This window comes from Idiotropiscis lumnitzeri, chromosome 2 (assembly GCF_059441095.1).
Source record: "Idiotropiscis lumnitzeri isolate Australia: NSW breed Sydney's pygmy pipehorse chromosome 2, RoL_Ilum_1.0, whole genome shotgun sequence".
NCBI classification, from domain to species: domain Eukaryota; kingdom Metazoa; phylum Chordata; class Actinopteri; order Syngnathiformes; family Syngnathidae; genus Idiotropiscis; species Idiotropiscis lumnitzeri.
The window spans coordinates 24,659,771-24,685,127 of record NC_142392.1 but is presented as its reverse complement, the minus strand read 5'-3'; the positions used below and the strand labels follow the sequence as shown (position 1 = coordinate 24,685,127).

At 43.7% G+C, this 25,357-nt stretch overlaps 4 protein-coding genes across 4 annotated transcripts in view; 2 read left to right on the top strand and 2 right to left on the bottom strand.

Moving 5' to 3' along the window:
- Positions 1-25,357, bottom strand: part of LOC148342055 (uncharacterized) — a 458,829-nt gene that overhangs the window by 213,412 nt on the left and 220,060 nt on the right. The window lies entirely within an intron of this gene.
- Positions 1-25,357, top strand: part of LOC148342057 (uncharacterized) — a 219,647-nt gene that overhangs the window by 13,346 nt on the left and 180,944 nt on the right. The window lies entirely within an intron of this gene.
- The window catches only part of LOC148342065 (uncharacterized), a 28,750-nt gene continuing 5,236 nt past the window's right edge, over positions 1,844-25,357 (top strand). The window contains exons 1-2 of the mRNA XM_088284372.1: positions 1,844-1,874; positions 5,347-6,141. Coding sequence (XP_088140498.1) covers positions 1,844-1,874; positions 5,347-6,141 — 826 coding nt within the window. The remainder of the gene's footprint in view (positions 1,875-5,346; positions 6,142-25,357) is intronic.
- On the bottom strand, positions 19,342-22,516 carry LOC148342066 (uncharacterized). The gene is made up of 2 exons (XM_088284383.1): positions 22,393-22,516; positions 19,342-20,711 (listed from the first exon to the last, which is right to left on the bottom strand). The coding sequence occupies exons 1-2, from the start codon at positions 22,514-22,516 to the stop codon at positions 19,552-19,554; spliced, it is 1,284 nt and encodes a 427-aa protein (XP_088140509.1). The 3' UTR covers positions 19,342-19,551.

The following is a 25,357-nucleotide window of genomic DNA, read 5'->3' as shown; positions in this document are numbered from 1 at the left end:
TCGTTCTTCTTTTCCTGGGGGAAGGTTGTTCCCCCAGCGTTTTTCGTTCACGTCGCCCGGCGTCTATAAGTATAGTTCCACTATTGTCTCTGATAGCAACTCCCCTTGCCTATCGACTGTCAATTGTTTTTTGCCGGCCACAATAAATATTGTCTCCACCCTATTTTCCCTTGCCTGCGATTTTAGAGTCCACCCACACCGCTTCCCAGCCCCGGCTGGGAAGCGCCTCTCACAACTCACAACAGCATCCTGTGCAGTTATTGAAAATGTTAATTGTAGTTTTAATAATTAAAATAAATTGGGAAAACGATATTACAGCAATCCAGATTATCAATTTTAAATCCAGGAGAGCCTATTAATTGAGTTATCACATGAGTAAATTATGAGTGTGGGAAATTTGTGTATTCCTTTAGGACCAGTGCCTGTGGCGCTGCCTCCATAAGTTTCATAGCATAAACAGAACACAGTCACTGACACTATGTCAGGTCACATCATGGAGCTAATGAATTAACAGCCAATAATCAAATATTACTCCCTTTCTTACTCGCAACTGAATTGTCTACTTAAAAATATTCAAGCTATTTTAGTCATGTCAGAGGAATCCGAAATGTTTGGATTTGAACGAACTCGTCGCGACTTGTAAACATGCGCAGAAGGTAAGAAAACTTCCGGCTGTCAATTTTCGGCCGAAATATCGTCGGTTTTTGTTGTGTTTTTCAAACTTCAAATGAGGATGCGACTACAGCGAGTTCCAATACTGCGGGATTTATTGACGTCCACTTTAACTCGACATTCACTGAACTAACTGATCCCTGTAGCGCCCGCCCATTGCCCCCGATAAGGCCAATGGACCATACCACAATATAAGGGGGTGTCTGGGTTAAACCATCACCATACAGTGCACACAAACGGATCACACCGCAGTTTTCGTCGAAATTAAAGATATTTTGCTGCTTTAAAAAATGCTTGCCCGGTCGGGCAAGTTGCCCATAATTTTACCTTGCCTGTGGCCAAATTTCACTTGCCCCGGGCAATCGGGAAGCGGTTAACCGCGAACCCTGGTAACAGAAGTAGGGGTGGTTATAGAGATGGGTTGTGAGTGGGACGTGCTTTTGCTGTGGGGTGTGGGGTCACTGGGTGATGGGCGGTCCAAACCGAGCCACTTCCTGAAATGTGCCATCCTGTGGTCCAGCGCCACGCCAGTCACAAAGAGGTCCACTAGCACGGGGGCGCCATCGCTACCCCCTCCTCCGACAACGCTTCTGTGGCTTCCAAATGCACACTTGACGCCTCAACCCGATTGGGACCACATTCCACGATAGGGGTGCCCGCGGAGCCTCAGCATTCAACGACCGGCAGGTCTTGGCATTCCGGTGACGATTGATGGACAACAGTTTTTGATGGTGGAACACGATATTCCACGCTTTGCAAGCTCCCTCTGCATATCCCAATGAGCAACAATACTGTCATGCTTGTGGGACTCTTGAGATTGGCCAAGTCACTGCCGTGGACCGAACCCGCATCTGTGAAACACTGGAATTCAAGTGGGACTGAATTTGACTGTGCACTTCCGCTGGGGGAAGCATATGTTGTCCTCCGTTCCAGTCGACTGGGCAGCTCTGAGACCAGGGTCTCCATCCTCCCGCAGCTGGTCCGTCCTGTTCCTGCTCTGGTCTGCGCGGTGTAGCCGCCTCCACCCATTCAAACCACCAATTGGTCCTTTGCATTGAACACTCAGTTCTGATGATTTGGTTTGTCAGGATGCATTCACCCAAAATCGAGGGTCAGAAGTGTGTCTTGCATTAGGATTATGTATTTGTGATGTCTACCGGTGCTGCCTCGCATGTGTGCCTTGCCCCAGAGCCGAGGAAACGGTAAGAATTGTCTATGTTCGCTGAGCCACAAATCACATTAACTATGGGTGCGCATCATCATAGTCTAGATTTCGGCCCATTGGTGAAGACTTTTGGCAGAGTTCATTTTAGATGTCGAATACTCCATGTCACTAGCAGGGTGTGGTGTTTCAGCACCCATTACGAATTCCTCTGTTATGGAACATTTTCCGAGTTTCTCGACACTATGGTAGACAGTGAATGGGTCACTCTGAAGCGAAAGCTCTGTTTGCGTCTCTGCCAGAGGGCTTGTGGACCCGGGGTCTGACTGATGTTGTGCTCTGCTCCACAGCTTCTCCAATTTGTTTTTGCTATATCTGTGAAAGTTTTTATATTATTGTGAAAGAAATTAAGTTTGTCATGTCATCATGTTTCAAAACTATGCTTACAGGTTAATAGAAGGTCACAAAAACATGGACCTCTTAAACAGGAAAACGTGAGTTCAGTGGTAACAGAGTTGTCTATGCTGGCAGTTTAGCAGAAAGCCACAAAAACCGATGCACGTCTTGAACCGTGTTTGACAGGAAACCGTTTAGCTCGCATTGAACAGAAGTGTGACCCAAACATGTCTTGTAAGCTGAAACCGTTCGAACAACAGGAAGCGTGTGGACGGGTGTGATAAAGTCAAAGTGTACATGTTTTTCCATTCTTTGAGTTTGCAGATTCAAATTGCTTTGCTGTGCTTCAATAAAACGCCGCACAGGAGCGGGAACGCTTTTCTCTTTGGCGGACTGCTCCTCGCAAGTGACAGACAATCTTGGCTGGGTGATTCATTTGTGCAGGCTTGTCTCGTTTTTTACAATAACTTCTCTGACATCTTGTTCAAGCAATTCCTTATGGAAGGAATTCTGCCTGACTCTAAAAAATGTGCACACTGCAGCGAAAACATCAATGGCAGTTGATCAATTTTAGTGGAAAAAATATTATTATTTTTTTAAATCAAGTACGTATTAGTCTTATTTATGAACTTTGTACTGGCTTGGTCGGGTGAGAGTCAATGAACCTCCGGTGGCTCTGCACTGTTTTGTGCACATGTGCGTAGTTTCACCCCATACAAACATTTAAAATACATTTAATGCATCCATCCAGAGTTGCACGGATCTCATCAGTGAACAAGCGCATGCTCTAAGGAATGCATCTGCATCTTTGGCTTACTATGGGCTTAAAAAGGGAGAACGTCACAACCCCCTTTTCTACCAACAAGGCCAGGAACATTTAGTTCCTGGTAATAAAGTTCCTGTGGCCCAGGTGGTTTGCATCTCCCCCGCAACTCAAAGTTCTTGATAATTTTTTGCAAATGACAATGATGATGTATCAATGGGAGGTGTTGTGTTACTTTGTTACTCATTACTGACACCCTATGGCTGTTAAGCATCATTGCAGTTCCAAAATAATTCAGTGAACTCTTAAAATATTATGGTGTATCTTAGTCGAATTTGAATACATATTGGATAACTTTAAAATATACAGTCATTATTCAAATATGTCAACATGAAAGTCAGAGTGAAAGTGTTGTTGCTTAATGCTTATGTGTAAGAACTTTTACTCTTCAAACGTAATTTTGTTTTAAAATTCATTTCAAAACAGAAATTTTATAAAAATAAAAAGGGTAATGTCGGAACTTACTCGCAGGATAAATGTCATTTTGGGTAAAAAAAAAAACCAAACGTAAATCATGCAATAAATAGCGACTATGATGCCTTTAATTCTTTTTGGTATCCAGATTATAATGGAAGCAAAAAGTACCCACGATGAAACTATCTATAAATGCAAAAAGAAATACTTGAAAACATATTTCACTTGAACGATTCCTATTTTATCAATGACATTATGTTGCGATGGCCCCCATTAATAAGTTAGGGTCCCACAACAGGTGTTCCATCAGACGCACACAATAGCCTGTGTGTGCTAACTTCAGCTCGCTTCCAGAAACGTCTGTGACTAATTCAGGAATTAAATCGGGCATCAGCCGCAACGTGCTTCCTTTTTAAATGCTCGTTTATCACAGTTGTGCTGCTAAAGGGAGGTTTACATCGTAGGACGTAATTTTGTGAAATGCCCCCATGGTCCGGTCCAAATCGGGGTCGCACGCATTGCTCCGTATGCGACAGGCACAAGTCAAGATAGCACGGTAGAAATATAAGACAAAGTTGCCGCCTGAGCTTTGACTTGACCAAACCAAATTTGTCTTTTTGTGTCCTACAGACGTCAGTGAAAACGATCTCCGTTCTGTGAAAGAGGAGCCAGACTTGACTCACATCAAAAAGGAGGAGGAGGAGGAGGAGATCAACAAGTCACCAGTGAACGTTGTCCTTATAAAGACTGAAGATGAAAACAAGGATGAGAGTGAGGACAACAGAGGGGCGGAGCCTACAAGCATCAGCTCAAGTCATCACATGACAACAGAAGGTGATGAAGACCAACGGGGGCCATCACAAGTACATAATGAGGGCACATTATCAGACGCTCATGACAATGATGATGATGAAGATGATGATGATGATGGGCAAGCCAAAGGTGAAAGGGCATGTCACACTGACTCATTCACTTCAAAGCTGTCTTTAAAAGGGCACAGAAAAACACACAGTGGTGAAAAACCTTTTTCCTGCTCGGTTTGTGGCAAAAGCTTCTCTCAAAAGTCTCATTTAGTAAGGCACACAAGAACGCACAGTGGAGAAAAACCTTTTTCTTGCTCTGTTTGTGGCAAAAGCTTCTATCAAAAGTCAAGTTTAAAAAGGCACACAAAAACACACGGTGGTGAAAAACCTTTTTCCTGCTCAGTTTGTGGCAAGAGTTTCTCTCAAAAGTCACATTTAGTAAGGCACACAAGAACGCACAGTGGAGAAAAACCTTTTTCCTGCTCGGTTTGTGGCAAAAGCTTCTCTCAAAAGTCACATTTAGTAAGGCACACAAGAACGCACAGTGGAGAAAAACCTTTTTCTTGCTCAGTTTGTGGCAAAAGCTTCTCTGGAAAGTCTCATTTAGTAAGGCACACAAGAACGCACAGTGGAGAAAAACATTTTTCCTGCTCAGTTTGTGGTAAAAGCTTCTCTCAAAACTCAACGTTGACAAGCCACGCAAGAACACACAGTGGAGAAAAACCTTTTTCCTGCTCAGTTTGTGGCAAGAGTTTCTCTCAAAATTCAGGTTTAACATACCACAAAAGAATACACAGTGGAGAAAAACCTTTTTCTTGCTCAGTTTGTGGAAAATGCTTCCCTCAAAAGGCAAGGTTAAAAAGGCACACAAGAACTCACAGTGTTGAAAAATCTTTTTCCTGCTCAGTTTGTGGAAAATGCTTCTCTCAAAAGGCAAATTTAACAGAACACGGAAGAACACACACTGGAGAAAAACCTTTTTCTTGCTCAGTTTGTGGCAAAAGCTTTTCTTTTAAGTCAAGTTTAAAAAAAACATAAAATATTACACACTGGAGGAAAACCTTTTTCATGCTCAGTTTGTGGAAAATGCTTCTCTCAAAAGGCAAGTTTAACAGGACACACAAGAACACACAGTGGAGAAAAACCTTTTTCCTGCTCAGTTTGTTGCAAGAGTTTCTCTCAAAGGTCTCATTTAATAATTCACACAAGAACACACAGTGGTGAAAAACCTTTTTCCTGCTCAGTTTGTGGAAAATGCTTCTCTCATAAGGCAAATTTAACAAGCCACACAAGAACACACACTGGAGAAAAGACATTTTCCTGCTTGGTTTGTGGTAAAAGCTTTTCTCTAAAATCAAGTTTAAAATACCACACAAGAATACACAGTGGAGAAAACCCTTTTTCCTGCTCAGTTTGTGGCAAGAGTTGCTCTCGAAAGTCTCATTTAATAATTCACACAAGAACACACACTGGAGAAAAACCATTTTCCTGCTTGGTTTGTGGTAAAAGCTTTTCTCTAAAATCAAATTTAACAAGTCACACAAGAAAGCACAGTGGTGAAAAACCTTTTTCCTGCTCAGTTTGTGGGAAAAGCTTCTCTCAAAAGTCTCATTTGATAAATCACACAAGAACACACACTGGAGAAAAACAATTTTCCTGCTTGGTTTGTGGTAAAAGCTTTTCTCTAAAATCAAATTTAACAAGTCACACAAGAAAGCACAGTGGTGAAAAACCATTTTCCTGCTCAGTTTGTGGCAAAAGCTTCTCTCAAAAGTTTGATTTAACAATCCACACAAGAACGCACAGTGCCGAAAAACCCTTTTCCTGCTCAGTTTGTGGAAAGAGTTTCTATCGTAAGTCGCTTTTAACGAGCCACACAAGAACACACACTGGAGACAAGCCATTCAGTTGCAGCGTTTGTGCTAAAAAATTCTTCACTAAACGTACTGCTGCGAGACACGATTGTGCTGGTGAGAAAAGCAGCGATCCTTGAAGCTTAAAAAAAAGAAAACTAAAAACTGAAGGAACTGACTCTTTGTGGTAAGATGTAAATTTTGATTTTGAATATATGATATATTGAATTTTGCAAAGCTTTTTTATTGACATTAAGCCAATGTGATCAGTGCCAGAAGAAGCAATGTGTCTGAGTGATCATGATTTTTTTTGTGTTTACATCAAACATGTAAAGGAAATTAATTGCCTTTGCCTGGAACAACATTTGTTAACGTTATGCTTTTCAGTTGTCTTTTTAATCGTACCTAATGGAAAAGGTGTGAGAAGAAACTGTGCTTATGAAATCGTTGCCTTCCACAATCATCAATAAAATCACTTGTTCCACTTGCTCAACTGGCCTTCATTACACTGTGTGAAAAGGTGAAAAACAGAACTAGAAGTTGAACTATAAAAAGAACCAGAAAGAGAAACGGAAATAGTCTCAGTTTCTCTTAAAGGTTTTGTCAGGAGTTGGCAACTCGATGGCGACTGGAGTCAGTGCTGGTTTTCTCGTTGTGTTTGGCTGGCTCGTATATGTATGGTCCATTGAACAAAACTCAAACTCTTCAAATATCCCCTCACATAGATTTAATAATTACGGGTTCTGAATAAATTCCTGACTGGCTAAATACACTTTCTAGGTTGAGCTCTATCAAGCGTTTGGGGTTTGTTGCGAAGCACAATCTCACTTCGGAAAAACTATCATTTTGTCAAATATACCAAATATTTTTTTTCATGCTTTATTATATTTTTTATACATTGGATTATTTTTATAATGAAATAGGAAAATATTAAAATGTAAAATTGGAAACCACATACAGACTTAATTCAATTAACAAATATAGAAACATTTTATAAATATTGAACTATTTGAGAAGAGTCCAGATCTTGAAATAAATATTGAATTATAAAAAATACTAAAAAATTTATTCAATAACCCGACCCCGGATGAGCGGCCGGAAATGGCTGGATGGATGGAATAATTTAAATTGCATACATATTCAAATGAACAAATATGTTAAGAAATATTCAAGTGTGAAATAAAAAGGTTTAAATTAATATTTATATAATTTAACATATTAAAATAATTGAATAAATATTGTATTATTACATAAACAAGCTTAAATATAAATTCTAATAAATGAAAAAAAAAGTTGTGTATTTTTAAATGGCCTAATCTAGATCTGGGAAGTAATTCTCTTTATGAAACTATGAAGGGACTGGAGTTCACAGAAGTGACCAGTCTTGGTGCTGAAGTTCCGATGTAACCAGATACTGCCCTGAGAGAAAATAGGCCTGAGCATTGTTTATGGTGGGGGCAATTCTCTCGCCAGGTCAGTGACCTTCCAGGGTATGAGAGTAATTTAAGGTGGTCACGAGTAGACTGGTCGTATCAAAGGGGAGACGCATCTGTTCTCCCTCTGGGGGACTTTTGGAGGGAAATCCCAAAGACTAGCGTGATGGGAATGCATATGCAACAAGGGATAATTAGATATTCATATCCAATTTGGGCATTCCCTATAAGAAGGAAATGTCTGAGAGGGGGCTCGCACGTGCGCGGAGCGCACACACGCACACGTTTTTGGGGAGACTTCTTTTGACATCAGCATGTGACGAGAATAAAATCTTTCTTCTTTCTTTCGTTCTTTTCCATCACCAATCCAGCCTTGCTCGGCTGCCTCTCTCGAAGGCAGCAAGGACCCACACTTCAAAGACAAAATATACGACATATTGAAAGAAAAATAATACTCAAATATTGAAATAAGTATAGAATTGAAAGAATAAACAACAAAGAAATAAATACCTCCTGGAAAATATCATTATTTTCAACATTTGTCAAAGCACAACATTTCGATCAGATTGAGTTCTTTCTTGCACATTCTTAAACAATCGTATTTTTTTTTTACTTTTACTTTTAAAGTTACTTCAGTGCATTTCACACCTGTGCCTTCAAAGAAGTCCTACTTCGTCCTACTTGAATAAATCCACATCAAAATACCATCATTTATGACACCACGGCTGGATAAATAATTTGGAGAAACACACTTACGCACCACTGAGTGAGTGTTGGACGATATAGCTTCTCTTGAAAGGTCCGACTTGAAAATGTCCTTGCAAGTGTATCTGCAATTAAATCCACACTTTTCCCTCCTTCGGCCATTGTGGTTTAAAAAAAAGCAAGAATATATTTCAGATTTTCGAACGGTCGCCAGTTCCGACTTTTTGGTGTGTTGATTCGGCATAGCGCCGCCCCCTCACGAGTGAGTATCCAATCACAAAACGCGTTCATCACCCTCAGCATAAGGCCAGCGAGAAGGCTCACTGGAACCAACTCGTGATCTGATTGGCTATTGCAACGGTCTAACAAATATGAAAGCTCATTGACTTTGACAGAAGAGATGCTCGCACAATTGCATCTTCAGGCCTCGGAACGCATAATGCACGCTCCTGGTATTGTGAAACCTGCCCAGCAACACGAGCGAGCGGAATTCCGATTGGATTCAAAACTCTCACCTAAAAATAAAACGCTCAGCTATAATATGACATCAATGCGATGATTATGATCATTTTTTTATTATTGATTGTTTGGCCAACAGAGAAGGCCTTGAAGGCCCACCACTGAGTTACTTAATAGCCTAAATTAAACTTTACTTCCATGAATAGAGTTAAAGTTCTGCTTTATTGTAGGATTTATGTAATTAATAGCCTTTGATGGACTTTAGTGTACTTAAAGTAAACTGGTAACGCTGAAAAAACAAAACAGACAGCAATTCAAGTTTAAACCCATATACGTGAAATGCGCTTTAGAAATAAAGTATATTTTTGCACACATTACACCGACATTGAGTTACTACAGATCGACGCTGGCCTCAGTGATGAAGAGAGCCAATCAAAAATCGCAACCCAAAACACAAGCAAACAGGAAAAAGTGACAAACAAGAAAGCTGGCAAAGTGAAGAGTGTGAAACAGGTGTGAAACCCAACAACATTTTATGTTTGTATTTCCATACGTTGTAACTTATGGACGGGAATAATTCTTCATTTCTACTTCTAACATAGCGCAACTGTTGGTCTGGTGAATGTATAATCTTGCGTTGAGCCGCCACTACAATGAGTTAAGATTCTAATATGCAGTGGGCCTCAACATAGATTATGTCAGGTCAGGGATTTCGACAGGGGTCCCCGACAAATCAAGGGATGGATATACAGGAATGGGTCCCGGTTTCGACGAGATAGCGCCGAGGAGCAACATAAGGGCAGTCCACATCTGTTCTCGTCTTGAGGGTTTTGGATGGCCATGTAAGGGCAAGTAGGATGAGAATGCATATGTAACAGGGGAGAACTGCATATTTATATCTTTTGTTTGCTTTCCCTAGAAGAGGGGAAAGCTCGAGAGGGGGGGGACACACCCTTTCTTGGGGGAACTTCTGGCATCAGCCAATTTGACACCAATACAATCTTTTTCCAACCACCGGAGTGTTTCAGAAGTTTTTTTATATCACCACTCCAGCCTTGCTTGTCGACCTGTCCGGAGGGAAGCTGGGCCAGACCCGCACATCTACAACAATAATCGTTGTTTATTAAACAGTAGATGGCGATAAAACCAGTCTAGTGTGGGGTACTCACGTCTTTTTTTTTCTTCCTCGATGTCCTCCTGACGTTATAAAACTTACTACACAAAAGAGATCCCATTTTCTTTGCACAATTTCTTCAGTGTTTCAATGTTTTTTTGCACCACCTTTCTGTAAATAAAACTGCAACAGCTTTAAATGTGACACAGTAGGGCACACCGTGATCACCTGACTTGGCTCAGTTCTCCAGTGTCTGCGGTGCACAAAATGTGCACCAGGGAGCCTCCAACTGCAGCGAGTTGCTTAAGTTTCGGCACAATGCCGTTGTACGCTCCAACGTTGACGGCAGCACCGTCTGTGCACACAGGCAGCGACCAGTTTAGCGGCCCAGTTATTCAAGCCTGCGTCCTCGAAAAGTCTCACTAGTCCGTCAGTTATGGCTTGTGCGGTTCGATCAGCACCCAGTTCAATTAGTCCAACGAAGTCTGAGGTAAGTTCGCCGTCACTGGACACCGACACGACGGAAACGATCTCCTGCTCAGTTTTTGTGATGTCCTCCGATCCATCAAAAAGCAGACCCAGGTCTTTGAGCAAAACGCACCTGTTTTATCAGCTATATGTGGATGTGAGCGGCAAATCTTGCACCACATTTCAGTACGCTCATCATTAGCTTCAAGCCACGGCACATCTTGGAGCCACTTTTTTGAAAATGCTCTCTAGTTTGGCTCAGGCTCGCTTGGCTGTTTCTTTTTTGGTGGTGAAAGACCCAAAAATTTGCTTCAAGTCTGTTGTTTTTTTTGGGCATTTTTCACCTCGTTCGTTGTGCTTCTGATGAAATAGTGGATTGAGGGCAGTGTGTACAGGTACGCAAAGGCGCGTCGTGACGCACTTGACGTTACGCATCCCTGATTTCTGTTGCGCATGCGTACCTGCGTACCAGTTATGTGCACCCCTGGATATAAACGGATAAAGCACACAAATAAGGATGGCTCACAAAACAATAAAGAAACTTAAAGTAAATAGCACCTCATTGGCCACATTCACTCAAAAGGAATAAAGGTTTACAAATCTTCACTCAGACGTGACTTGTCGTCTTGCCTTCTCTTCAGGGTACATTGCCTCTTCTGGCCATTGTGTGCATCTATGCCCATGTCCCTAAACAACAGTTTATACATGTGGAAGAAAAAACAAGTTCCCCCCTTTACTACGATTTTAAACCAAAATACCTGACAATTATACCTTACTTAACATTTTAAACACAAAATAATGTCTTCATTCGGTGTACTTTTGAACCACATAAAACTATGAAATAAAGGAATGAAATAAATTAGATTGGCCTTTGACGGCAGCTACACTGTGTTTGTATTTAGTTCCCTGGTTGCTTTCATTTCTTGTTGGTCGCTTGTCGCTCTCCGACGTTCTCGTCCCTGTTTTCTGACCTGTCTTGTCGTCAAGCTTAGTTTTGTCAAGTCGTCTTTTGTTCTTTGTTCTGTTCTTTTGCACTTTTTGATATTGTAGCCACTTTGTAAATAGTTCAAGGGTTCTGTGTCTTCCTCTTTTCTGGGGAGGCTGTGAATGCAGCGGGGAAGAGACAGGAGTGAACGTTATGTTGTTGTTGTTGTTTTTTTAGTTTTCTGATCGGCGTGGTTGCGGCCAACAGCAGCCGTTTCTGGCTTAATAATAAAAGTGATCGCTGATGGACAAATCGGCATGATTTATTATACAACGTTACACCGGTGTCAGAAGTGATAACGACAGTATGGCAACGAGTAAAGAAAGTTACGGCGGCCGCCCGCGAGTCAAGGAGGAGGTGGTGGACAATTCTTACGATGGCGCATGTGGCCGTGATATGAACCCCGAAAGTGTTTCGGAGCATGTTAACCACCTGAGGCGGACTGCAAGGAAGCTGGCGTTCGATGCTGGTTTCGGCTCATTGAACGCTGGAGGAGGAGCAAGCGCGAACGACGTTGACGGCCGCCATTGTCGTCATCAGCCTGTCAAGACTCCAAAATACTCCGGTAGGGCAGACTGGGAGGCCTTCCATGCCCAATTTTAACTTTTGGCACGGGCTGCTGGCTGGACTGAGAGGGATAAAGCACTGCAGCTGGCCATGTGTCTTACGGAGGAAGATTTGTCCTGCTTGTTATTGCTCAGCCCAGCCGAAAGAGATGACTATGGCGCTTTGTTGGTTCCCTAAGATGGCGTTTTGGACAATGGAGTCAACCTTATGTTCTACGCTCGGAGCTCTCTAACAGGCAAAGACAGGCTGGTGAACCACTGCGTGTGTTCGCGAATGACATTGAAACCCTGTCAAGGCGTGCATATGCCCATATGCCGACTGATGTGCAGAGTAAGCTGGCCAGGGACCAGTTTATCCGGGCCATTACCCCAAGAGAACTGCGCATACAGACTCAACTGGCGCATCCCCGTACTCTTCAGGAGGCACTGGAGCTGGCCGTGGAGAGAGAGGTCATAGGGGACACCACACGGATTGACCATGTTGACGGCCATGTTGTGCACTCTGCCACACCGGTGAACCAAATCCAAGAGCAACCATTACGGGTGGATGAGCTGACTGAGCTTATTCGCACTAGCACACTGCAGTCGCCACGCAGTGGTGCTCGTTCCCGACGGGGCCCTCCAGTTTGTTGGGTGTGTGGCCAGCCTGGGCACATTAGCGTGCGGTGCCCCAAGAAGGCAGATGGCCAGGGAAACGGGCCGGGGTCTGTGTAGAGTGGACACCGCAGACCCCTGCACCTGTGTCCCAACATGCGTTGTTTCCTGGAGACGGAACCCAACCACAAAGATGGGGGAGAGGGGCTCCATTTTCCCCAGAAGCAGATGATACTGCAGAGTCTGTGAGGGTGGTTGGCTGGACCCATGCTGGGGATTTCTGCCATGTCCCCATTTCGCTTGGGGGGTCTCCTTGCGTATCCCTCGTCGACACCGGCTGGAATCTACGACAGTCAAGCTTCGAACAGTGACTGGCGAGCTCACCCCTATGCTTGGAAGGGGGGTGGTGACTATCCAAGTGGGGGGACTATGCATGAACTTTCGGGTGTGGTTTGCCGCGGTACGCAACCCCTGCATCATAGGACTGGACTTTCTACGAACAGCCCAGTGCGTGCTTGACCTGGGGAGGAACACGTTGGCTTTTCCAAGAGGCCCCACAGTTGAAATGGTGCGCCCTACACAGCCTGAAAAGTAATTTCCTCCGACGTCGAGCGCAGCCATTGCACAGCAGGAGTCTGATCCCACCCATGAACCGCTGGCTCCTATGACTTCTCCACCCACATCAGATGCCCACATTGATGAGCATTCCTCTTCCCCGGCCCCGTGGTCCATGACAGGTGGAGTGGACAGATTGACGGCAGTGCGTGAAGTGTGGAAGCGCAACGGTGATGGTTTAGAACCCAAGCAACAGGAGGAGCTGTGGCAACTGTTGTGGGACTTTAAGGACATTTTTGCGCTGACAGAAGAGGAGGTGGGCCGAACCGACTTGGTGCAGCACGAAATTGACACGGGGGATGCACGACCTATCAAAGCACGCCCCCGCCGCCTTCCCCTTGCACATCAGGCAGATGCGGACAGCGCAATTGACGAGATGCTGAAAGCTGGCATCATTGAGCCATCTGACAGCCCTGGGGCCTCAGGGGTTGTCAAGGTAAAAAAAAAAAAGACAGTGAAGAAAGGGTTCTGTGTGGACTATAGACCCTTAAACAGCGTGACCAAGAAAGACTCCTATCCACTGTCCTGCATTGATGAGACTCTGGATCTGGTGTCTGGGTCGTCCTGGTTCTCCTCATTAGACCTGCGCAGTGGATATTGGCAGGTGCCCCTCAGCCCTGAAGCCAGGCCAAAGACTGCTTTCTGTACTGACAGGTGGTTGTGGCCGTTTCGAGTTCTCTGTTTCGGCCTGTGTAATGCTCCAGCTACCTTCGAGCGGCTTATGGACAAGGTGCTGGCTGGCATCCCCCGACAGGAATGACTAGTCTATTTGGATGACATCCTGGTCCATGGGAACTCTTTCCATGCAGCCTTGGAGGCCCTGCGCCAGGTCTTCCAAAGAATTTCCACTGCGGGTCTGAAGCTTCACCCTGACAAGTGCTGCTTCATGAGAAGAGAGCTTGAGTTCCTGGGACACAAAGTTGGAGGGGAAGGCATTAGCACTTTGGAGGAGAAAGTGTGAGCCGTGAGGGACTGGCCTACTCCCAGCAAACCGCGTGAACTGAAGAGCTTCCTTGGGCTGCCATCCTATTACAGGCGATTCGTGCGGGGTTTCTCATGTCTAGCTGCACCGCTTTTCTACCTGCAGCGGAAGGATACTGATTTTGACTGGACTCCCGAGTGCAGACGGGCCTTCAGCACGCTAAAGAAGGTGCTGATGGAGGCACCCATTCTCGTCCCCCCAGACGTCAACCTGCCGTTTGTCCTGGACACTGATGCCAGCAATGTCGGAATAGGGACGGTTTTGAGTCAAGTGGGGGCAGACGGGGAGAGAGTAGTGGCATACTTCAGCAAAACCTTGAATAAGGCTGAACGGCGTTATTGTGTCACATGAAGGGAACTGCTGGCAATTGTGAGAGCCATTAGCCATTTTCGATATTATCTGTCCTGTTGACTCTTCACTGTACGCACTGACCATGCGGCACTTCAGTGGCTATTGTCTTTTAAGGAGCCTGAAGGACAGATTGCACGCCGGCTTGAAGAACTGGCGCCATATGTCTTCCAAGTGGAGCACAGGGCTGGAAATCGCTATGCCAACGCTGACGCTATGTCTCGACGCCCTTGTGCTCTTGCTGGCTGCCGCTTCTGCGAGAACAGAGAAACCCGAGAGAAGGAACTTTGTGGTGATGAGCAAAGTCCCGCGCATGATCATGTCGACCCCGTATGTAGGGAGGTGCAGGTTGTGGAGGCACCTGAATAGAGGAAGCAGCAGCAACAGGATGTTGACCTCCGACCTGTATTGCAGTGAGTTGAGTCAGGTCGAAACCCTAAGTGGGAGGAGGTCGCTGGACACTCGCCTGCCACTAAAGGACTGTGTTCAAAGATTGGGACTCTTTAGGTCAAGGATGGGGTGCTCCAGAGAGCTTGAAAGGAGCCTGTTACTCGGGAGGATAGATGGCAGGTGGTCGTCCCCAGGGCTCTGAGAGAGGCTGTGTTGAAAGCTTCTCATGGGCCTGCAGGGGCAGGACACATTGGTGTGTCGAAAACACTTCGCAGACTCCGGCAAAGTTTCTATTGGAGCCAACTAAGGCGAGATGTTGAGGACTTTTGTCGCCGTTGTGACCTCTGCACAGCGCACAAGGGTCCACCAGGCCGGTCTCGTGCCCACCTCCAACAGCTAGCAGTGGGCGCGCCGATGGAGAGGACATAATGGGCCCATTTCCACACACTGACAAAGGCAACCGTTATGTCTTAGCTGGTCTGGACTATTTTACGAAATGGCCCGAAGCATATGCCATCCCCGACCAAGAAGCAGAGACTGTTGCAGACGCGCTGGTTGAAGGCATGTCTACAAGGTTTGGGGCAGCTGAGGTCATTCACAGCGACCGAGGGAGAAACTTTGAGTCGGCTGTGTTCACTGCAATGTGTGAGCGACTGGGCATGAGGAAAACACGCACAACACCTCTGCATCCTCAAAGTGATGGGCTCATTGAGTGCTTTAACAGGACCTTGGCAAAACAACTCGCAATTCTCACAGCGGAGCACCAACGAGATTGGGACAGGCATCTCCCTCTGGTTTTGTGGGCCTACAGGTCCGCTGTACAGGATTCCACTTCATGTACACCTGCCCTGCTCATGCCGGGGCGTGAGCTACGGACACCGGTGGAAATGGCTTTTGGCAGACCCCTGATACACCAGCCGTGCCACCGGAATATGCCAGGAGACTCCAAGACAGGTTGGAGTCAGCACATGCCTTTGCTCGCGACCATTTACAGAAGGCAGGTGTAAGGCAGAAAAGGAATTATGACATGAAGGCCAGAGGGACGGACTTTAAGGCTGGAGACCTGGTTTGGGTGTCCAGCCCAAAAAGGAAAAAGGGCAGGTGTCCTAAATTGGACAGGCACTGGGTGGGGCCGTGTGGCGTGCTGGAGAGGATAGGGGAGGTGGTGTATAGGGTGCAGCTGCCACGTGGTGGCAGACGGGTAGCCCTCCACAGAGACAGACTGGCCCCATATAGAGGTGATGCCGTTCCACAGCAACACACTGGGTCGCGGACACACTCACAGTGGGTTTCGAATCCCACCCCTCCAAGACGGCGGATTGTACCTCCACTCCCACCCCCACAGGCGGCTACAGTTGAGGACTCATCGCCTGATGCTACATTAGCTGTTCCGAGCGGACATGCCTCGGGGCAACCTCAGCGACAGAGGAGACCACCGGGTCACCTCAGTGACTTTGTTGAATGACGCCCTCGGGACGAGGTTCTTGATAAAGGGGAGGGCAGTGTAACGACTTTGTAAATAGTTCAAGCGTTCTGTGCCTTCTCATCCTACTTGCCCTTACATGGCCATCCGAAACCCTCAAGACGAGAACAGATGTGGACTCCCCTTATGTTGCTCCTCGGCGCCATCTCGTCTAAACCGGGACCCATTCCTGTATATCCATCCCATGATAAGTCGGGGACCCCTGTAAAAATCCCTGACCTGACATAAACTATGTTGAGGCCCACTGCATTAGAATCGTAACTCATTGTAGTGGCGGCTCAACGCAAGATTATACATTCACCAGACCCACAGTTGCGCTATGTTAGAAGTAGAAATGAAGAATTATTACCGTCCATAAGTTACAACGTATGGAAATACAAACCTGTTTCACACTCTTCACATTGCCAGCTTTCTTGTTTGTCACTTTTTCCTGTTTGCTTGTGTTTTGGGATTTTTGATTGGCTCTCTTCATCATTGAGGTCAGCGTCGATCTGGAGGAACTCAATGTCGGTGTATTGTGTGCAAAAATATACTTTATTTCTAAAGGGCATTTCACGTATATGGGTTTAAACTTGAATTGCTGTCTGTTTTGTTTTTTCAGCGTTACCAGTTTACATTAAGTACACTAAAGTCCATCAAAGGCTATTAATTACATAAATCCTACAATAAAGCATAACTTTAACTCTATTCATGAAAGTAAAGTTTAATTTAGGCTATTAAGTAACGCAGTGGTGGGCCTTCAAGGCCTTCTCTGTTGGCCGAACAAAATCAATAAAAAAAATGATCATAATCATCGCATTGATGTCATATTATAGCTGAGCGTTGTATTTTTAGGTGAGAGTTTTGAATCCAATAAGAATTCCGCTCGCTCGTGTTTCACAATACGGGGAGCGCGCATTATGCGTTCCGAGGCCTGAAGATGCAATTGTGGGAGCATCTCTTCTGTCAAAGTCAATGAGCTTTCAAATTTGTTAGACGGTTGCGATAGCCAATCAGATCACGAGTTGGTTACAGTGAGCCTTCTCGCTGGCCTTATGCTGAAGGTGATGAACGCGTTTTGTGATTGGATACTCACTCGTGAGGGGGCAGCGCTATGCCGAATCAACACACCAAAAAGTCGGAACTGGCGAACGTTCGAAAATCTGAAATATATTCTTGCTTTTTTTTAAACCACAATGGCCGAAGGAGGGAAAAGTGTGGATTTAATTTCAGATACACTTGCAAGGACATTTTCAAGTCGGACCTTTCAAGAGAAGCTATATCGTCCAACACTCACTCAGTGGTGCGTAAGTGTGTTTCTCCAAATTATTTATCCAGCCGTGGTGTCATAAATGATGGTATTTTAATGGGGATTCATTCAAGTAGGACGAAGTAGGACTTCTTTGAAGGCACAGGTGTGAAATGCACTGAAGTAACTTAAAAAGTAAAATAAAATTACGATTGTTTAAGAATGTGCAAGAAAGAAAAATGTTGACAAATGCTAAAAATAATGATATTTTCCAGGAGGTATATATTTCTTTGTTGTTTATTCATTCAATTCTATACTTATTTCAATATTTGAGTATTATTTTTCTTTCAAAATGTAGTATATTTTGTCTTTGAAGTGTGGGTCCTTGCTGCCTTCCGGAGAGGCAGCCGAGCAAGGCTGGATTGGTGATGAAAAAGAACAAAAGAAAGAAGAAAGATTTTATTCTCGTCACATGCTGATGTCAAAAGAAGTCTCCCCAAAAACGTGCGAACCCCCTCTCAGACATTCCCTTCTTACAGGGAATGCCCAAATAGGACATGAATATCTAATTTTCCCTTGTTGCATATGCATTCCCATCCCACTAGTCTTCGGGATTTCCCTCCAAAAGTCCCCCAGAGGGAGAGCAGATGCGTCTCCCCTTTGATACGACCAGTCTACTCGTGACCACCTTAAATTACTCTCATACCCTGGAAGGTCACTGACCTGGCGAGAGAATTGCCCCCACCATAAACAATGCTCAGGCCTATTTTCTCTCAGGGCAGTATCTGGTTACATCGGAACTTCAGAACCAAGACTGGTCACTTCTGTGAGCTCCAGTCCCTTCATAGTTTCATAAAGAGAATTACTGCCCATATCTAAATTAGGCCGTTTAAAAATACACAACTTTTTTTTTATTTATTTCAATGTATATTTAAGCTTGCTTATGTAATAATAGAATATTTATTCAATTATTTTAGTGTGTAAAATTCTCAACAATTTAAACCTTTTTATTTCACCCTTGAATATTTCTTAACATATTTGTTCTTTTGAATATGTGTGCAATTTAAATTATTCCATCCATCCAGCCATTTTCTGCCGCTCATCCAGGATCGGGTTATTGAATTAATTTTTTTGTATTTTTTATAATTCAAGATTTATTTCAAGATCAGGATTCTTCTCAATGAGTTCAATATTTATAAAATGTTTTTAGATTTGTTATTAATTGAATTAAGTCTGTATGTGATTTCCAATTTTACATTTTAATATTTACCTATTTCACTATATAAATAATCCAATCTATAAAAAATATAATAAAGCATGAACAAAAATATTTGGTATATTTGACAAAATTATAGTTTTTTTCCGAAGTGAGATTCTGCTTCGCAACAAACCCCAAACCCTTGATAGAGCTCAACCTGGAAAGAGGTTTTAGCTAGTCAGAAATTTATTCAGAAAGCGAAATATTGAATGTATGTGAGGGGACATTTGAAGAGTTTGAATTTTGTTCAATGGACCATACATATACGAGCCAGCAAAACACAGCGAGAAAACCAGCGCTGACTCCAGTCGCCATCAAGTTGCCAACTCCTGACATTCCAAAACCTTTGAGAGAAACTGAGACGATTTGCGTTTCTCTTTCTTGTTCTTTTTAGAGTTCAACTTCTAGTTCAGTTTTTCACCTTTTCACACAGCGTAATGAAGGCCAGTTGAACAAGTGGAACAAGTGATTTTATTGATGATTGTGGAAGGAACCGATTTCATAAGAACCGTTTCTTCTCACACCTTTTCCATTAAATACGATTAAAAAGACAACTGAAAAGCATAACGTTAACAAATGTTATTCCAGGCAAAAGCAATTAATTTTATTTACATGTTTGAAGTAAACACACAAAAAAAAAATCATCACTCAGACACAATGGTTCTTCTGGCACTGATCACATTGGCTTTGTGTCAATAAAAGAGCTTTGCAAAATTCAATTTCATATTTTATTGAAAATCACATTTACATCTTACCACAAAGACTCAGTTCCTTCAGTTTTTTTTGTCTTTTTTTAAGCTTCAAGTATCGCTGCTTATCTCACCAGCACAATTGTGACTCTCCGCATGCTGTTTAGTGGAGAATTTTTTAGCACAAACGCTGCAACTGAATGGCTTGTCTCCTCTGTGTGTTCTTGTGTGGCGTCGTAAATGTGACTTTACAGAGAACCCCTTGGCACAAACTGAGCATGAAAATGGTTTTTCTCCAGTGTGTGTTCTTGTGTGACTTATTAAATCAGACTTTCGCGAGCAACTCTTGCCACAAACTGAGCAGGAAAAAGGGTTTTCTCCACTGTGTTTTCTTGTGTGTTCTGTTAAACTTTCCTTTCTCGAGAAGCATTTTCCACAAACTGAGCATGAAAAAGGGTTTTCTTCAGTGTGTAATTGTGTATGTCTTTTTAAATTTGACTTAAAAGAAAAGCTTGTGCCACAAACTGAGCAGGAAAAAGATTTTTCACCACTGTGTGTTCTTGAGTGATTTATTAAATGAGACCTTCGAGAGAAACTCTTGCCACAAACTGAGCAGGAAAAAGGTTTTTCTCCAGTGTGTAATCGTGTATGTGTTTTTAAATTTGGCTTAAAAGAAAAGCTTTTGCCACAAACTGAGCAAGAAAAAGGGTTTTCTCCACTGTGTGTTCTTGCGTGTTCTATTAAATTTGCCTTTTGAGAGAAGCATTTTCCACAAACTGAGCAGGAAAAAGATTTTTCAACACTGTGCGTTCCTGTGTGCCTTACTAAATGAGACTTCCGAGAGAAGCTTTTGCCACAAACCGAGCAGGAAAAAGGTTTTTCACCACTGTGTGTTTTTCTGTGCCCTTTTAAAGACAACTTTGAAGATAATGAGTCAGTGTGACATGCCCTATCACCTTTAGTTTGCTCATTATCATCATCATCATCATTAGTATCATCATCGACATGAGCGTCTGATAATGTGTCCTCATTTTGTGCTTGTGATGGCCCCCAGTGGTCTTCATCACCTTCTGTTGTCACGTGATGCCTTGAGCTGCTGCTTGTAGGCTCCGCCCCTCTGTTGTCCTCACCCTCACCCTTGTTTTCATCTTCAGTCTTTATAGGGACAACGTTCAGTGGTGACTTGTTGATCTGCTCCTCCTCCTCCTCCTTTTTGATGTGAGTCAAGTCTGGCTCCTCTTTCACAGAACGGAGATCATTTTGTCTGACGTCTGCAGGACACAAAAAGACAAATTTGACTTGGTCAAGTCAAACCACATGCGGCGACTTTGTCTTATTTTCTACAGCGCTATCTTGACTTGTGCCTGCCGAACACCAATCAATGCGTGCGACCCCGATTTGGACTGGACCATGGGGGCATTTCACAAAATTACGTCCTACGATGTAAACCTCACTTTAGCAGCACAACAACAGTGATAAACGAGCATTTAAAAAGGAAGCACGTTGCGGCTGATGCCCGATTTAATTCCTGAATTAGTCACAGACGTTTCTGGAAGCGAGCTGAAGTTAGCACACACAGGCTCTTGTGTGCGTCTGATGGAACACCTGTTGTGGGACCCTAACTTATTGATGCAGACCACTGGGGCCCATTGCAACATAACGTCATTGATAGAATAGAAATCATTCAAGTGAAAAATGTTTACAAGTATTTCTTTTTGCATTTCGAGATAGTTTCATCGTGGGTATTTTTTTGCTTCCATTATAATCTGGATGCCTAAAAGAATTAAAGGGGCCCTGGAATCAGAGTCGCTATTTATTGCATGATTTACGTTTGGGTTTTTTTTGCCCAAAATGACATTTAGCCTGCAAGTACATTCCAACATCCCCCTTTTTATTTTTTATAAAATTTCAGTTTTTAAATAAATTTTAAAACAACATTATGTTTGAAGAGTCAAAATCCCTACACATAAGCATTAAGCAACAACACTTTCACTGTGACTTTCATGTTGACATATTTGAATAATGACTGTATATTTTAAAGTTATCCAATATGTATTCAAATTCGACTAAGATCCACCATAATATTTGAAGAGTTCACTGAATTATTTTGGAACTGCAACGATGCTTAACAGCCATAGAGTGTCAGTAATGAGTGACAAAGTAACACAACATTGTCATTTGCATAAATTACCAGGAACTATGAGATGCAAACCACCTGGGCCACAGGAACTTTATTACCAGGAACGAAATGTTGGTGGACTTGTTGGTAGAAAAGAGGGTTGTGGCGTACTCCCTTTTTAAGCCCATAGTAAGCCAAAGATGCAGATGCATTCCTTGCAGCATGCGCTTGTTCACTGATGAGATCCGTGCAACCTTGGATGGATGCATTAAATGTATTTTAAATGTTTGGATGGGGTGAAACTACACACATATGCACAAAACAGTGCAGGGCCACCGGAGGTTCATTGACTCTCACCCGACGAAGCCAGTACAAAGTTAATAAATAAATAAGACCATTACGTGCTTGATTTTTTTTTAAAACTTAATATTTTGTGTTTTATCCACTAAAATTGATCAACCGCCATTGATGTTTTCGCCGCAGTGTGCACATTTTTTAGAGTCCGGCAGAATTCCTTCCGGAAGGAATTGCTTGAACAAGATATAAATACCAGAAAACGTAAAATGTTAAATAATCAGTTCAAATTTTATAAAAAAAAAAAAAACATGCAGTTCACCCCCCACTATTGGTTATTCTTTGGCATATATTTTCTGCACTGATTTCATTTGGCAAAAACAAATGTTCAGCAAACCGACAAGTAAAAGGCAATATTTAAAAATAAAACGGCAATAACCTTGAACGCATTTCCCCAAACAACTTAATGTTGTGATGCATATTTTTAACGATAGAAAGTCGTTCTTTACAAAGCAAATAAGAGTAAGACGTGTACAAACCTGCTTTGAGTGGCACAACACGAGGCTGCTCGCAAACTTCGTCCAGCAGTTGAAAAAGTTGCTCGTTCTCTTCTTTTATTCCACAAAGTTCCTCTTCGTACTTGGGTGTCGTTTTTGCACACATTTTCAAATGATAATTCCCAAAAATCCGCACTTGATCTCTGCTTGGCGATGAGTCATGTGCCTCTTTTCGTTAGCAGCTAGCTAGCTAACAAGCTAAGCTGACTACACCGAAAAGCATCAACGCGCGAAGATGAGGTTATCGGGACACAAAGACTTAATGAATTATGTCGTAGTCCTTTAGAGTAGCACTGGACATCCTTTGAGAAAATTACAGTCAGTTCCACACTAAATCAGAAGAATTTAGCGGTGGACTGCTTTTGTTCCGGTGTGGACGGGTCGGTGGATGTGGTCGAGGTCCTTCGGAAGCTGCGCGCTTGCTTATGACGTCATGCTTTAAGCGCGTATTGTCCAAATATATTTATTTGCCTCAGTGGTTTTTTTTACACCTGGCTGTTCTATTTTAATATTTATTTTATATAATATTTTAATTCGGTTGATAAAAAAAATTAACAAAATAACTAAATTAACGCCACATTCGCGAGTCAGCATCGACGTCACTTCCGCCTATTTCCCGAGAAGCCGCTGCTGGAACAGTAGTGGGACGTTTCCGTTTCTCCGACCGAACTTGCAACAATGCTGTGGTTCACTCGGGCTGCAAGATTGTATGAATATAATGTCGGCATATACTCGCAGTGCTTCTCAGTTATTTCACGCCCGCCCCTACCAAGAAGAAAAAGATTCGCGCCACCCCACCACCAATTTTTTCTGTCTTTGTTTGTTGATGTTAGATTATCAATAAAATATCCCTTAACTAAGCTAAATTAATAAGAAATATAATTAGGAGAAATATTATAGTGAGGATCTCGAAACTCAGTACTCTGTTGTGCAAATATTGATGAGATGACAAATATTTGTCATGTTATTGTTGGAGTTGAGTCACCGTGGAAATGAGAAGTAGTTAGTAAATCAACCTTTAAAAGCCAAACTTACTCCAATGCGTGTTCGTTTTTTTGTGCTCAAGAAGAAAAGTGTCAAATAAAGACTCAACAACTGATTAGAGTTCCGATATTTAGTTTCTTCAATTTCTGGAGTTCAGGAAATAGTACAAAGACAGGTATCTGGGCAGCTTTTTCTTTATCTCACGAGAAACTCCACTCGGGTGAGCACAGTCGAAAAATGCGCACCAGCTTTCATCCCAGCTTCAGTTTTTATAGGAGTTTTTTTATGTCAAGGGTAATGTAGGTTGAATCGGTCGTCCCCGCTCCCTCCCACGGCACGGGTCCACGTCCAAGGGAAGGTCCTCCCCAGGTTAGTCATCGTCTGGATAAGTTGATTCCCGTCTGGTCCCCAAGACTGGCACGCCAAGGCTGGCCTTCTCCGGCAGGCAGTCTCTCCGTCTCTCTGCCCGCTGGCATTCCTCTGGAATCTTGTTGGTGTGTGCGTGTGTATGTCCAAGTGTCTGTGCGTGTATGAGGAGGCTGCCAGGTTGGCCGAGTGGTCTAAGGCGCTGCGTTCAGTCCCAGTCTCCCCAGGAGGCCAGGGTTCGAATCTCGAATTTCCCCATTGTGGGACTAATAAAGGGAATGTTATGTGCAGGTGTATGTATCCATGTCTGTGTGTGTGTACGCGTACGTGCATGTGCTCCGATCTCCAGTTGTTATGTCTTTCGGAATGTATTTTTTGCGATCGTGTCTATGTGACACCTCTAGTGCCAAATTTGGTGTGTTTGCATCTCTACAGCCAATTTGGAGAATGTGCTTCGTCGTATTTGACCATGAAGTGCTGTGAATGTGAATGCAAGTCATGGAAATGCTATGTGTGCAAATTTGTTCTCACTACCCAAAATTTCAATAAAGTTCACACATTTAAACTAAGTACTATAAATTTAGCATATGAGAAAAATATAATAAATCAGTAAACATCAGGCCTACCATCCCAGTCATTCTTGTGACCAGTGCTTCTAGTTTCATTTGATAAATGCTTATTGTTTCATCAATGTTTAAAATATTCCGTAAATATGAACCTGCTAAATTAAATAATTGACCTTCTGTCCTGTATAAGTGTTTAAAATAATGCCAGCAATCACAATACAATCCTTCATTTACCATTGCAGTCGTCTTAAAAAGTCTTCCAAGATGGCGGCGCGCATGGACGCAGCGGCTAACAGCTCCCCCTCACAGTGCTCCTTTTTACTTTTTATTAGTGTTTGCTTGCTCTTATTGGCATCAACTGAGGCACAACATCGATATACCCGCCAGGACATCGTGAACATTGGATATCGATGCGAAATAACCATCACAGAGGAATTTTGCTATGATCGCAAAATTCCGAACGAACTGGCGAGGCTGCCCGGCTCACCGTGGCTTGTCATCGGGGCCGGGAGGCGGCGCAGGCGACGCAGAGAGAGGAAGCAGAAGCGAGGCTGCAGGTCCGGTGTCTTGCAACGGCTGCGACGGCAGCCCCATAGGCAGCCACTACCGAGTCTGCACCTCACCAACGCCAGATCCGTGGTCCACAAAATCGACGACCTGGGATTACAAATCCTGGGAAACCGCTATGTGCGCGATAGCAGTGTGATCGTCGTCACGGAAACCTGGCTGCACGCAGACGTCCCCGACGCTAGCATCCAGCTGGCCGGGCGCTCGCTACATCGTGCGGATCGGACGAGGGACACCGGTAAGAGGAGGGGCGGGGGGCTCTGTGTTTACGTGCATGAGAACTGGTGCGGCGATAGCACGATCGTCGAGAAGCACTCTTCCCCCGACATCGAGTTCATGTCCGTTAAATGCCGGCCTTATTTTCTCCCGAGGGAGCTAACGGTAGTGATTGTCACAGCTGTTTACATCCCTCCCGACGCTAGCACTAGCACGGCGCTCTCGCTACTCGCGTGCGACATCAATAA

Excerpts from the sequence above, each read along its gene's own strand:
- LOC148342066 (XM_088284383.1), bottom strand. The coding sequence starts at position 22,516 with ATGTGTGCAAAAACGACACCCAAGTACGAAGAGGAACTTTGTGGAATA. Across the intron at positions 20,712-22,392 it reads TGTTGTGCCACTCAAAGCAG|ACGTCAGACAAAATGATCTC; the intron begins GTTTGTACACGT and ends TGTGTCCTGCAG.